At 38.5% G+C, this 14,907-nt stretch overlaps 1 protein-coding gene across 13 annotated transcripts in view; it reads left to right on the top strand.

The window, feature by feature from the left end:
- The window catches only part of ARAP2 (ArfGAP with RhoGAP domain, ankyrin repeat and PH domain 2), a 180,301-nt gene that overhangs the window by 41,087 nt on the left and 124,307 nt on the right, over positions 1-14,907 (top strand). For all 13 annotated transcript variants that reach the window (XR_012434769.1, XR_012434770.1, XR_012434771.1 and 10 more), the window contains exon 7: positions 13,201-13,270. Coding sequence is in view for 10 of the 13 variants with exons in the window: in XM_074039512.1 (XP_073895613.1) it covers positions 13,201-13,270 (70 nt within the window). In the remaining 3 variants the exon portion in view is untranslated. The remainder of the gene's footprint in view (positions 1-13,200; positions 13,271-14,907) is intronic.

Below are 14,907 nucleotides of genomic sequence, written 5' to 3'. Positions count from 1 at the left end.
GGGTTCTAGGACAAGGAGAGAGAAACTGCCAGTGAAAAGCATGTTCAGAGAACAGATAACTAGGGAAAGTGAAAAAGCCAATGATCAAATACCAAGAAAAGGTTAGATCTCAGACAGTGACTGGGAGTCAGAGCTCCCAGAAGCCAGTAGCCCAAGACCTGGGAGAAATTCAGAGCTTATACTGTTTGTGCCTTTGTCAGTGACTGGTTTCCGTGTCATCATCCAATCTCCAAGGCTCCTTTATTGGAAGAATTCCCCACCTGGCTACACAAGTGCTTGAGTGTCTTGGATCTCTTGGTGTGCTTTCTTGGGGCTGCAGAGAAAGGCAGGTGTAGCAGAAAGTTGGCAAGTCCAACTTGACTAGGGTGTTACATATCAGTCACCTTGTTGAACTTAAAAGTGAATCCGAAATCCTTGATAAAAAGTATGTTTTCTTTTTTAATCTGAAAATTAGATGGCCGTTTCTCAAAGCACTTGCTACTGGTAAACGTTGTGCCAAGGAAATAAAAAGCTTTAATATTGTTGCAGTTTGAGGAGGAAAAAAGTTAGTTTCAGTCTCCATAATATTACCTGGTTAATTCCTTTCAGCCATCTTAGCTGCAGAGAAATGAATAGGGTTTGGAATCAGACAGACATCATTCATTTGCTGTGTGACTCCATTTCTTGGAATCTCCATTTTTCACATAAATGCGTGAGGTCAAGACTACCTCTGTGAAATCATTTGGAAAAGTAGGTAACTTTGGGCCTCACTCTTAACTGATGCTCAATAAACCTCGATTTTCTTTTTTTTTCAGAACACCATTTTATTGCAGAGGACCTTAAATAATGTTACTGTGAGTCCCAGTCAGTTCATACTTTGATAAGTACAAGGTAAAGAGATCATGTGTTCACACTGAACTTTCAGAATTCAATGTTTGATTGTTATAAAAGCACATAGTTTATGTGTCAGAGAGTAGTACATAGCTTATTTAAAAAAAAAAAAGACATGGATGCAGCTGGAAACCATTATTCTCAGCAAACTAGCACAAGAACAGAAAACCAAATACTGCATGTTCTCACTTATAGGTGGGAACTGAACAATGAGATCACTTGGACACAGGAAGGGGAACATCACACACCGGGTGATGTGTGGGGCGGGAGGAAGGGATAGCATTAGGAGATATACCTAATGTAAATGATGAGTTAATGGGTGCAACACACCAACATGGCACATGTATACATATGTAGCAAACCTGCATGTTGTGCACATGTACCCTAGAACTTAAAGTATAATAAAAAAATTCAATTTTAAGTAGGTATTTCCAGAATATATTAGTACCTTGATATTTTAAACTCTGTGACCCAGGGTATGATACTAAACATATTTCTATCGAACTATTCATAGTTCATTTGTCAGTTTCTGATAGTGACATAATGGAGAGGTTGTTTGAAGGGATATAGTGAAATGTACTGGTAAGAACATTATTACATATGTATTAATGGAGCAATAAAGGAAAGGCGTTATAATGAAAGAAAAAAGTAACATTTCTTCCCTCCAACCTCTTCATGAGGGGCAGCCCCTTTCAACTCTTTTATAGTTACTTTTAGCATTTGTTTTGTATGTCTTATTATTTTTATACTTTTTTTTTAACTGTTCAGTGTTAGGGATTAGCTGTTGATGTACCACCATAGAAGATCATATTTATTCATTTTAACCACTGTTCCCTCTTTCCCTTCTAGACACAGTTCCTATTATCTTTTTAAAATAGTTACATAAAATATTTAGATATCTGTACCTTTGTTTTATATTATAACTGTAAAGGCTACTCATTTTTGAGCAATGTAACATAGTATGATTAATTTTTTCATTGACAACGCTTAGTTTTTGTTGAATTAATAATTGTTGATTTTTTCTTTTTCTTTTTCTTTTTTTTTTTGAGACTGAGTCTCACATTGTTGCCCAGGCTGGAGTAAAGTGGCGTGATCTTGGCTCACTGCAACCTTCACCTGTCGAGTTCAAGCAATTCTCTGCCACAGCCTCCCAAGTAGCTGGGATTACAGGCACCCACCACCATGCCTGGCTAATTTTTGTATTTTTAGTAGAGACGGGGTTTCACCATCTTGGCCAGGTTGGTCTTGAACTCCTGACCTCGTGATCTACCCTCCGCGGCCTCCCACAGTGCTGGTATTACAGGCGTGAGCCACCGTGTCCAGCCTGTTTGCTTTATTTTTAATATGTGTTTTCCTTCATCTGAAAATTCTTCCTCAAAATATGAACCTCTGAAGTAACCAAAATAAATATACCTATCAATTTCATCATCCTATTGCCCGCTAAGAAAACTTTAGTTTGGGCTGGTTGTTCCCCAGACTGAGTGCACACTAGCATCTTGGAATTCCCTTGTATCATCTTTTGGATTCTCTATTCCTATCTCTAGTGTTTCTGTCTTTCCATCTTTTCTTTAGATAAAGTACAATTCTTTGAAGCTTCCTGAGAAAAGATGGATAGGGAGTCAATGTTTTCAGACCTTCCATGCTTGAAAATGTCTTTTTCTCCCCTCTAAACATTGTTATTGTTGATTTATTATGTTTTAGAAATCTTAACTGGAAAGAATACTTCTCCAGAGCAGTAATTTATATTCGAGATTCCTAGTAATGTAGAGGTAGTATTGAGAAATCTCATTTTTGATTATTTATACATAGCCTATTTATCAGTTCTTGGAGATTTTCTTGTTTTATTCTTCAAAAACTTTTTTTTTTTCTTTCTAGAATTCCTGGTAGTTTGGTGTTGGACCTCTTGCCCTGAAACCCTGATAAATATCTAGCTTTTCATTTTTCCCTTTCTACTCACTAGGAAGTTTCTTTAGTTGTGTTTCCTAACCCAGTTTTTGTTTTGTTGTTATACTGTAATTCACATACAAAACATTTTCTTTTGACTGTTCTTTTTATGGCATAGTGTTACTTTTTCACAAATAAATCCTTTTACTTCTCTGAAGATATTAATACTTTTTTTTGAAGCTTTCCTGTAGAGTCTATTTCTTTTAACTTTTTGGAGGGGTGGTTTTGTCTCTATCTTTTACCTTAGTGGTATTTTTCTCAAATGTCATGTTAATCTTGAGCTGTCACTTTAGAGTGAAATACTGCAAAACTGATTAGAAGCACTGTAGGCTCTGATGGTCCTTACTATTTGTTTCTTGTAAGACGATCATGGTAGGTTTTTTAGTAATACGTTTACATACAGAAGCCTCACGCTAGTATCTTTTAAATGAATCTTCTTCCTGAGCTTTATAGGCCTGGTAACCAGTTTTTTTTTTTAATTTTTTTGGAGATGGAGTGTTGCCCTGTCACCCAGGATGGAGTGCAGTGGCATGATCTTGGCTCATTGCAACCTCCGCCTCCCAGGTTCAAGCAATTCTCCTGCCTCAGCCTCCCAAGTAACTGGGATTACAGACACACACCACCATGCCTGGCTAATTTTTGTATTTTTAGTAGAGATGGGGTTTCTCCCTGTTGCTCAGGCTTATCTTGATCTCCTGACCTCAGGTGACCTACCCACCTTGGCCTCCCAAAATGCTGAGATTACAGCGTGAGCCACTGCGCCCGGCCTGGTAACCAGTTTTTGGTTGGCTCATGAGGGAAAGTGGACTTTGAGTATTGGTAGTTATGATGTAGACTTTTATTTGATTCCTCTACTTTAGTATAGCTATGCCTGAGTCTCCCAGCCCCAAAACCTCCTGTTTTATTCTCTCCATTGAATAAAACTACACTATTATGTTGAGTGAAGGCAGAGAGACAATTTTCCAACAATGCAAAGTGGGGGAGAAGGATTCTGTGATGTTGGAGTGCAAGTCTACGTCTTAAACTGCCTTTCGACATATCCATTATCAGCGCCTCACCCTCACTTTCATAGTCACTTCCAGAGTTACTTGGTACCTCTATTTCCTGAGATTTTCAGAGGTAATGCAAGAGTAAATGTGTTTTCCTCTTAATTTAATCTAATGCTGGCTTAGCGATCAGTTCTTATCTCTCCTTCTGTTTCCAGATTTCTAGCTATTGTTACTGTCCTTGACTTCTTTAGTCAGTGTTGCTTTGAAGGCATTTATTTATTTTTATTTATTTCTTAATCCTTTGATGTCTTTTAGTGAGGTCTGGGGAGGAGTAGAAGTAAATGCAAGCTTTTAACTGATATTTTTAACTGGAAACTGGTTCATGATGTATTTTGTATGATATGACTCTATAAAATGAAGAAGTGTGAATCTTTTAACGTAGCTTTTTATACACCACTTTATGAAAGCACTAAGCTCTTTGTAGATATGTTTAAAATTAGTAGTTGCACACTAAAATTCAGGCTTTATCATTGACTTCCAAGAATCTTTTTAGCCCTTGGAATTTTATGTTGAGTACCTTTTTTTTTCTTCTTCTTCTCATTTTAAGATGTAGATATAGCAGAGATGGAAGCTGAGATTGAAGATACTTTTTTTGTTTTATTTTCATTTTTTGGCCCCAGCTCATTTGGTTCATATAATCTTGGAAATAGTTATTTCTGTTTGCTTAAAAGTGAGAAAATGCTCTTTAGAATAGAGAAGTACTGGCATTTTATAGAAATATTTTAGTAATTCCTGGCATCTTTCTCACCCTAAAATACTTTGTTACTGCATCATTTAAAAGTCTTCTGCTTCTTAAAAGAGTAATTGGATCAACAAATAATTAGCTGAATAAAAATGAGTAATTAGATAAATAAAAATATATACTTATGGAGATTGTAGTCCTAGAAAATATTGGGTCTCGTTAGGGTTAGAGGAGGGAATAACATAAAATATGCTGTGATTCTTTAGGGCTGTGTAAACAAGGCAGATGAATCGGGAACAGCATGGTGATGATATTTTTTACTTTGAGATTGTTTAGAATACTTGGGAAGTATGTTTTCCATTACCTTAAATGGCATGATTGATAAAAGCCATACATTTGACTTAATGCCTTTGATATTCTTTCCAATTGTGTGATTTTTAAAGGTGACAATTTGGTAGCCTGTCTCACCTTAGATTGGTATCACTGGTTAGTTAGTATGCTTGTTAGATACTAGGATTTGTTTTTTAAGCATAAAGATGTAATATTAAAAAAAAAAAAACTCTGCTGGCACTTAGGAATGAAATTAAACAGGAGTGCCTCTGTGTGAGTACTTCATAAATAGAGATTTAATTGTGTGTGTATACAGTGTTGTTAAAAAATAATTTTTAAGAAACACATTTTGAGACAACAAAAACTGATACCAGATGGTGAAGCTGTTTTCATGAAAGCAGTTGAAACTTTACACCACCTGCCCTACCAGAGCTCAAGGGAAGAGTTTATAGAAATCTGTTCAATAATACTGCACAAGCCTTATAAATTCTTTGAAAAAAGCTTCTTAAAGAAATGTTTCCCTTCAGAACCCTAAAAACAAAATAAGATAAAACTCAGGCTAACGTGTTTCATGTCTGCTTTACCTTTTTTCCTGAAGGACTTCTGAAGCACTTTGCAAGATTGAAGTTACATATAAAATGTAGAGGTCAAATGTTATTACTACCTAAAGGGATGTCCTGGGTACTTTGCTATAAAATGCACTAATGTCTGTTTTGTGTACCAGTTAAGAGCAGTCATTGAGAAGACACTCCCAGATATGTTCTTTATTAGTTGTATGACTTGGACAAATTATTTAACCAACCACTGCCTCTGTGCCTTCATCTCTAAAATGGATGTAATAATGTTACCTGTCTCACATAGTTGTCTGGAGGATGAGTTAATATTTGTATGTAGCTCTACACAATGCCTGAAACAAAGGACTATGTGTTTGCTATTTTTATTACCAAATGTAGTAACAAATAACTTCTCTATTGACTACAACTTTAAATCTATTTTCTGTGCAATAATGCATCATTATTTCAGATCTAATTTGTATTGTGTGGTAGCCGGAACATAGGCTAAGATGGCATTGTCTTGTATACATTCTCTTTTTCTGTTTTTTAAAATTTATGAAGCAAATTAAGCTAGTAATTGAAATTAACTTTCGAAGTACTTTAGCAAATTCTTACAGTGCATATATTAATTATATGTCATTATAATGAAATTAATTGCCGGATAGTGAATATATGTTTAGAAACACATGAGAGGAGTATTGAACTTTTGCACAGAAAAGATAATTCTTAAACATTTAGAAATCATCGATATTTATTAATTTAATTTTACATTGGCAGTTAGAAGCACAGGACTTCTCAAGATTTTCATTTTATTATTTAGTTGAAATTTTGATTAATTTGCAAGGTTTACCAATATGAATTAATCTAAGTTTCCATTTGCTAGAAAAGGGAAGGCCAGGCGCAGTGGCTCACACCTGTAATCCCAGCACTTTGGGAGGCCGAGATGGGCGGATCACCTGAAGTCAGGAGTTCGAGACCATCCTGACCAACATGGAGAACTCCGTCTCTATTAAAAATACAAAATTAGCCAGGAGTGGTGGCACATGCCTGTAATCCCAGCTACTCAGTAGGCTGAGGCAGGAGAATGGCATGAACCTAGGAGGCAGAAGTTGTGGTGAGCCCAGATTGCACTGTTGAACTCCAGCTTGGGCAACAAGAGCAAGATTCTGTCTCAAAAAAAAAAAAAAAAAATAGGAATAGTGCTGAGAAAAGATCTAAGTGTGAAGTTTTATCTTTAGCTAATTATTAGAATTCAGTATTGAAGTTCACATGTGGAAAATAGCTAATTGAATGTTGATAGTTTTAATGAGGAAAATAGTTTATTCAGTGTTTATATGAATTTAGTTTTAAAAATGAATTGGTTATTTTACATTTTTAAATAGGAAAGTATCAAATGCACACATTTTAAATAACCATATTTAAATTTTTCTTTTTGTTTCCAGCTTTATTGAGATGTGATTATCAAAGATCTTATATGTTTAAGGTATACAGTGTGATGATTCGATATCCCTATATATTGTGAAATGGTTAACAGAAGCTAATGACATAACTGTCACCTAACAGAGTTGTGTGTGTGTGTGTGTGTGTGTGTGGTAAGAACACTTAAGATGTACAGTCTTAGCAAATTTCAGGTGTACAATATGTTGTTATTAGCTATAGTCACCATGCTATATATTACATCTCCAGCATTTATTCTTCTTCTAACTGAAAGTTTGTAACCTTTATGTGGGATCTATGTATAGGTGGAATCTAAAAAAAAAATGAACTCATAGAAACAGAGTAGAATGGTGATTAATAGGGACTGAGAGGTGGGGTTAATGGTGAGGTGTTGGTTAAAAAGTTTTTAATTCAGCCAGGCGTGGTTGCTCATACCTGTAATCCCAGCACTTTGGGAGGCCCAGGCGGGCGGATCATGAGGTCAAGAGTTCCAGACCAGCCTGTCCAATATGGTGAAACCCTGTCTGTACTAAAAATACAAAAATTAGCCGGGTGTGGTGGTGTGTGCCTGTAGTCCCAGCTACTCGAGAGGCTGAGGCAGAAAAATCACTTGAAGAAGAATCACTGGGAGGTGGAGGTTGCAGTATGCAGAGATTGTGCCACTGCACTCCGTCCTAGGTGACAGAGCGAGACTCCATCTCAAAATTGTTTTTTTATTCCAAAATGTATTTTGAAATTACATGGAAATTAATGGTGAACTTTTCAAGCTTTCTGTAGGATCTTATTTATTTATTTATTTATTTTTAATAAGGTAGTGATGGCAGCGGCAACCCATCTGGAGCCACTGCTGCCATCAAACTGGCTGCAGCGGAGAGGTGCGGCCAGGGCTGCATACTCCAGGGAGATGGCGTGAGCCAAGGACAAGTGGGAGCCCTGCCCCTTCCGAGTTGGTAGAGCGGGAGATCCTCGGGTGCAATTGCAGCTGCCAAGTTGTGGTTGTGGGACCCAGGCCTCCCACTCCGTGGAGCAGACAGCAGTCCTGCTCTCCTGGGTGTAGCTACAGATGTCCAAGTCGTTGCTGTGCGTTCAAGGCACCCCTGTGTTCTTGGTGGAGGCTGGGAGCAGTCAGGAGCCCTGTGTTCCTGGTTGCAGCAGCTGCGGCCCAAGCCAAGGCTACAGAGCCAGGCATCTAGGCATCTCTGCACTCTTGGGGACCAGAAGAGTCCCCCTACCCCCGCAAGCTCAAAGGTGGCTGCTCCTACTGCCTGGCCTCTCCCTGCTCCCGCTGTCCGCTCCTACCTCAGAGCAAGACGGGGGCCGAGGCCAGGTGCTGTCACAGCACATCTGGATGTGTGCACTCTTGCGGAAGTGCTGATAGGCCAGCTTCCTGCTGTCTGGGCCCTCGTCTGGCCTTTGGGTCCTGATGAGCATGGGAGGGAGGAAAGCCCAGGGAGCACTGAGGGCAACTCAGCACTGGCCTGCAGACACCTCTTGGCATGAACAGCCTGGGCGCCGTGAACAGCAGGAGGTGAAGCTGGACCATGGGCAGAAGGGAGCAGGTCCTCGGTGAAGCTCCACCTTCAGGCCAGGGAGGGCCTGAAGGTTGGGGGCCGACTAGTCCTGCGGACCACAGTAGGAACTTGTGGTGCCTTTTCTGGGCCTGCCTATGGCCGCCCATGGACCAGTTGGTGTGCACTTCCTCCCCTGAGCCCCATAAAAGCCCTCAGATCAACCAGAGCTGGGCAGACATCAGGACGACCTGCTGCAGGGAGGAGCTACCCACTCCGGGGCCTACTCTCTGCTGAGAGCTGCAGACATCAGATGACCTCACTACAGAGAGGAGCTCCCCACCCAGGACCTGCTCTGAGCTATTTTGTCACTCAATAAAGCTCCTCTTCGCCTTGCTCACCCTCCATTTGTCTGTATACCTGATTCTTCCTGGACACGGGACAAGAACTTGGGACCTGAGAGATGCAGGGGCTGAAAGAGATAACACAAACAGGGCCGAAACGCTTCGCCTTCTCACCGTGTTATGCGTGAAAACAAGGAGAGAAGAGCTGCGGCCCTTCAGGGAACTGAGACCTGGAAGCGCCCCGAGGCAGGGCTGTGACTCCCTCTTTGGGCCTCTTAGGTTCCTGTAGTCTCAAGCTTCCAGCCACCACTATGTTTCCTGGTGGCAGCCGTGGAAGCTGCTTGTGGTGTGCCCGGTCCGGCTGCAGCCTTGCAGAGAGCTGGCGCCTGTGCAGACACCTGCTGCTGGCTGCCCCACTGCAGCAGCCAGTGTGCCTCACTGTGTGCAGTGGCTGGACCCCATGCTCGCTTGCTCACACACACCTCACTGCTCCACACCTGGCTCGCCATCGGCAGTTACGGGATCCAGGCCGGTAGCGTCAGCCGAGCACAGCCTGCTCACCCCGAATGGGTGAAACAAGCCCAGTGGGTTAGAGCAGAACTCAGGCAAAGGCGCCGCCAGCCGCAGAGGCTTCTGGCCAGAAAAGCAACACTCCGAGGATCCTGCAACAGTAGTTTTACAAAGTGTTTATTTTGTCATATAAAAATCTGGTTTTTAATATTTGCAAAAATAAAATTACAGATGAAGTTTTTCAGTAGTGTTTATTTCTGTATTTATACAATAGAAATTCAAGTAAATATCTTTCAGTGAAAAATACATTCGTTTCTTCACTAAATATTAGGTATGTTTTGTGTGTGAGAAACTATGATAGTTACTGGTTTTATATTGATGAACAAAACAGAAATGGATTCTGTACTCAAGGATCTCAGCATCTGTTGGATATGATGGATATATTTACCCTGATTGATCATTACGCATTGTATGCATATATCAAAATGCCACATTTACCCCGTAAATATGTCAATTAATATGTATCAATAAAATGCATATTTTGCAAAAAGAAAAGGCTCAGGAAAAAGAAATATAGTATGGGTGATATATGAAGCAAAAACAAATATAAAATTACACGTTCTGTTTAGTGTAATTAAGCAAAGAAATGGAGCAAGAGAACAAAGAGACTTGAATGATCTATGCATAGTCAGAAATGGTCACTTGATGGGAAAGACATTAAAGGTGAACTCTCAAGAATAAGCAGGAGCCAGCCATGTTAGGAACAGGCAGGCAGCATTCCAAGCAGAGACAATGGCATATGGGAAGGCCATGAGGCAAGAAAGAGTCTGGAGAAGAGAGGCAGTGTGGCCAGAGAGTGGTGTCCACGGAGTATGTATCCGCAGATTTTGATGGCTGACTGGATGAATGGATGACCACAGAAGCCAACTTTCAATGGTAGAAGTGCAGAATAGCTTTCTCCACCTGTAGGATGGTGGTTCTTTCATCTGCTACACCCTGTGGCTTCTCATTCCATTTCACTGTGGGCTGGGATTTGTCTTATTTACCTGTCCCTTCATAGAATGTTAAAGAGGTTTAATAATCTTTAAAACTATTGAGTTAAAAATAGATGAAGACATCAAATAGTCACCTGGCAGTTGAGAAAAATTAAAATAATTGGGAGAATATCTTAGGAGCTGATTCTCTCAGAGGCTGAGGTTTCCCTCAGAGAGTCAGTGGTAGAGTGTGTCCTTTGCATTATGAGCACCTGAGAGGGGAGGTGTTGCTAGTCAAATGCTGCATCTTCGACTGATCCGTAAACCTAACACATACTAAGTTATCTGCTCTCCCTCTTTCGCTTTTTCTGTGGACACAAATATTAAGTTCCTGGATGATGCCTCAGACCACAAACTATCTATCAAGATGGTGATGGAATTCTAAGAAATTTTATGAGTTGGAGTGGCTGCAGTTAATCTTAAGTAAGACATGTGAAAATAGGTTGTAAACCTTTTACACTTGATGTTTTGGCAGGTTTCAAAACTTTGAATTTAATTCTGAGTGTTCTAAAATTTCTTGCATTCCCTTAACCTTTCTTTTAAAAGATGCTGATTTTATGAGGGCTGATCATTTGAGGTTTTATTTGTCTGTCATCCCGCCCATGGTGCCAGAAGGACTGTGCTTTTAATCATGCCACTCATTCCTTCAGCAAATTCTTTTTCAGTGCCATGTTCCTCTCTGCACTACTTGCTGATCATACGGAAGGAAATAAATGTTGTCCTTGTAAAGCATAAGACCTGGTGTGGGAGACAAACATTAAGCAAATAAACAAATATATAAAATTAGAGGTTGTGTTAAGTGCTGTGAGGAAAAGTAGAGGGTATTGTGAGAGAGAATAACTTTGTTATCCACTTTGGATCGGGTCATTGGGGAGGGATTTCTTTGTAGTTGGTTTAGATGTAACTGAAAGATAAGGAGTCAGCAAAGGGAATAGTGGGGTAATGGGAGGCCCTAAGGCCTCTATCCCCCACAGATGTTAATTATTTTTATCTTAAAATGGAAGATTATATGTGTAATTGAGCTCTAGCTTACTGTTATTCACAACGTGAAGTGGGTTGTGTTCCAAAACAAAATCATGATTTGCTGAATTACTGTTTGGATTGTGTTAGAAGGTATGTATTTCTTTGCCTTTAAGTGTGGAAGAGATAAACATGAAATGAGCAGAAAGTGACTAATTTATCCAGTGTATAATTATTGTGTGTTTGCTTAATATAGCTTTATCTTTTAACGTTTAATGCTGATAATTTAAGGAATCTTGGGTTGCTGGAAAAAGTAAAAGCTAGATGCCTCTAACACTGTTGGATGTTGCAAAGTGAGGAAAACCCATTGCAGACAGGCCAAGAAAAGTTAAAAAGAAGCTGAAAGATGAAAAATATGATGGAAAGAGGGCTGGGTGGTCAGTTGTGGTAACATGCTTTTAAAATAATTTTTTTTTTGAGATAGGGCTCTCACTGTGTCGCCCAGGCTAGAGTACAGTGGTATAGTCGTAACTCACTACAGCTTTAACCTCCTGGGCCCAAATGATCCTTTCACTGCAGCCTCCCAAATAGCTTGGACAACAGGTGTGCGCCACCGTGCCCGGCTATTTTTTTTTTTTAAATATATTTTGTAGAGACAGGATTTCGCCGTGTTGCCCAGTGATCCACCCACCTCAGCTTCTCAAAGTAATGGAATTATAAACATGAGCCACCACCCCGGCCAAAATTTTTATTTTATTTTTTTTCCTGTAATTAGAGTTAAATATGAAGTGGTTACATGTTTTTAAGATCTTTACATGATCTTATTACATCATAATTAATTCAGTGCTTATATGTGAAAATGTCTGCACTGAAGAATCTCAAAAACTTTTTTTTTATATTTGATCAGATTTGGTATAATTTTATCTTATGCAGAACATATTTGCTAACGATTAATTTGGGAGGCTTGCTGTGTTTCACTTGCATAATAGATGTGTGGCTGGGGAACCAGCTCAGAGACAAGCTCTCTACACTTCCTGAAGTTCTTTTTTTGTTAAGTCTTCTGAGAGCCAAGGAAAGTTATGCCAACTCCTTGTTTTAAACATTTTAGAAAATTGCAAAAGCACAAGGTAGACAGGGTTGATGTTTGTTTAGAAATAATATTTTTTAAAAATAGGAAGTTCATTTTCATGTGTTTTCTGTGTTAAAGACCAAAAGTACCTACGATTGTCTGCCTTCAGGGAAGGAGAATATAAAATAAAAATAAAAAGCAATCCTAAGTGAAAACAGTTCTTCACTTTCTTCCTTATATAGTCAGAAAAATAGTTTCATTTTTCTTTTAAGCCTGAAACCTGTGATTATATTATTTTGCTTTTGTTTTTCATGTCAGTAGCCATTTTAAACTACCTTTGCCTTTCATATGATCATTTAAAAATAATGTTTCACTGAATTTTGAATGCTTATAAATGATTCTGTATATTTGTTCAGGTCTTCTTCAGCTTATTCAATCAAAATTAAATGTGTTTTCCATGTAAATCCAATTGACAAAGCCTTGTTATTTTAGTAAGATATTTATGCCCTAAAACAAAAGTGAAGGAAACATAAAATAGATATATAAGCTTAATGAGGGATGAAAGCTTATATTATTTTGATGAAAGGATTATCTTTACTATTAGAAATGGATTGAGTGATAGTGTTTCTGACCATATTTTATTTTGCACTCAACCTTACAAATGGGTGTGACAACACTGTTAATTGTGTCATAAAAAAAAAAAAAATCCTAGGTCAGCTGATCAGAAAGTACTATTATGCTATTTTTTCCTATGTGCCATGGCCAAAACTATATATTATCATCACCTATTGTTGTCTATGCTGTTTAACAATAAATGATAATATATTTACACGGTTACATTACACATGTATTTAACAATCTAAGTTCATAGTACTTAAATGTAAAATAACAATTTCGTATCTTTTGCAGAAAACGCATGTTTCAGAAGAGATGGGTGAAATTTGATGGCCTTAGCATTTCTTACTACAATAATGAGAAGGTAAATACATTTTACAGTTTTCAAAAATTGCTTTTTTATGCATACTAGGTGTACTTCAGTAAAGTAAGCAAGCGGTTTGGTTTTTAAGAATAGGAGGTGGTTTCTCAACATGAAAAGAATTTGAAGTTGCAACTAATAAATATCGTACCATATGCTTAGTTAATTAAAATCAGATGATTTTTGTCTTAAGTATGTACTTTCTTTTAACACACTAATTTTAAGATTTAACCACATGCTTTTTTTTGGTAGCTCTTAATCTAACATTATTTTCTCATTATTTAGAGATTTTCACCCCCTAATATTGGCAATACCTATGGTTCTAATATAAATTTAGGCATCTTCTTACATATTGCTTCTTTATTGCTGCAGGACAGAAGAATATATGCTTTTAGACAGACAGTAACATAGTGCAACATAACACACACTGCATACCCTATGGCTGAGAATTATGGAAGATATAGAGAGGTGTTAATTGTTTGGTTTCACTTTGCAGTGACTCAGAACATCAAATGGGTATAAACACACCTCTTGGAGGTTTACAAGATGGTTGGATGAATATTTTTGAAAAACTGTTGTTTTTTTTTTTTTTTTTTTTTTTTTGGAGACAAAGTCTTGCTGTGTTGCCCAGGCTGGAGTATAGTGGCATGATCTTGGTTCACTGCAGCCTCTGCCTCCTGGGTTCCAGCAATTCTCCTGCTTCAGCCTCCCAAGTAGCTGGGATCACAGGTGTGCACCACCGTGCCTGGCTAATTTTGTAGTTTTAGTAGAGACAAGGTTTCACCATGTTGGCCAGGCTAGTCTCGAACTTCTTATCTCAAGTTATCTGCCGCCTTGGCCTCCCAAAGTGCTGGGATTACAGACATGAGCTACCGTGACCAGCCTTAAAAGCTGTTTTCTGTTTTAGCTTTTTTTTTTTTTTTTTTTTTTTTTTTTTTTTTTTTTTCTAGTTTGCTTGTACATTTGAATGTGAAGACAATTCGTTCCCTAGGGTGAGTAGAAGGTAGTCTATATAGCTGACAGAATCTCACTGCTGGTTTTCTCCATCACCTGTAACCTTTTCTGGTTTGATTGAAATGAGGAGGAAAACTACTTAGAAGCGAGACAGGCTTCCATGCCATAAGACTGTTGTTGGTGATACCATTATTTTCATTTGACATAATTTCTAGTAACCGTCAAACTGGATTGTTTTTCCCTCTTTCTCTCAGTTTGTTCTTTTAAAGCTCATCTGAACTGCAGTGAAGAGATGAGGACCTCTCACATTTTTAGTTATTGATGCAATGAAAATGATGAAGCTTGGTTTGAAATTGAGATTAAAGAGTTCATATAAAAATGAGATATTGCAAATCATTTAGCTTAATATTAAAAAGTTTAAGTTGTTATTTTCTTTGACATTTCATCCATTTATTGTCTAGATGGTTGGTTTCATTTTGGCAAAACACAGAAACACTGGATTCGGTGTTTCCTAAAAGGAGGCATGGTTTCTGTTGTAACTCTTCTAGCAAAAGGGATGCATAGGTGTGGCCATAGCCGCTATCGTGGCTGCGTGACCCAGTGGTAACAGCTGTGTGAACTGAGCACAGTTCTTTTAATGTTTAAATGGGCACTTGAGGAGCATGTGGTTGGGCCTTTGGGAGGTA

This window comes from Macaca fascicularis, chromosome 5 (assembly GCF_037993035.2).
Source record: "Macaca fascicularis isolate 582-1 chromosome 5, T2T-MFA8v1.1".
NCBI classification, from domain to species: Eukaryota; Metazoa; Chordata; class Mammalia; order Primates; family Cercopithecidae; genus Macaca; species Macaca fascicularis.
Note: the sequence above shows the minus strand (reverse complement) of the source record. Positions and strands in the feature narration are given on the sequence as shown.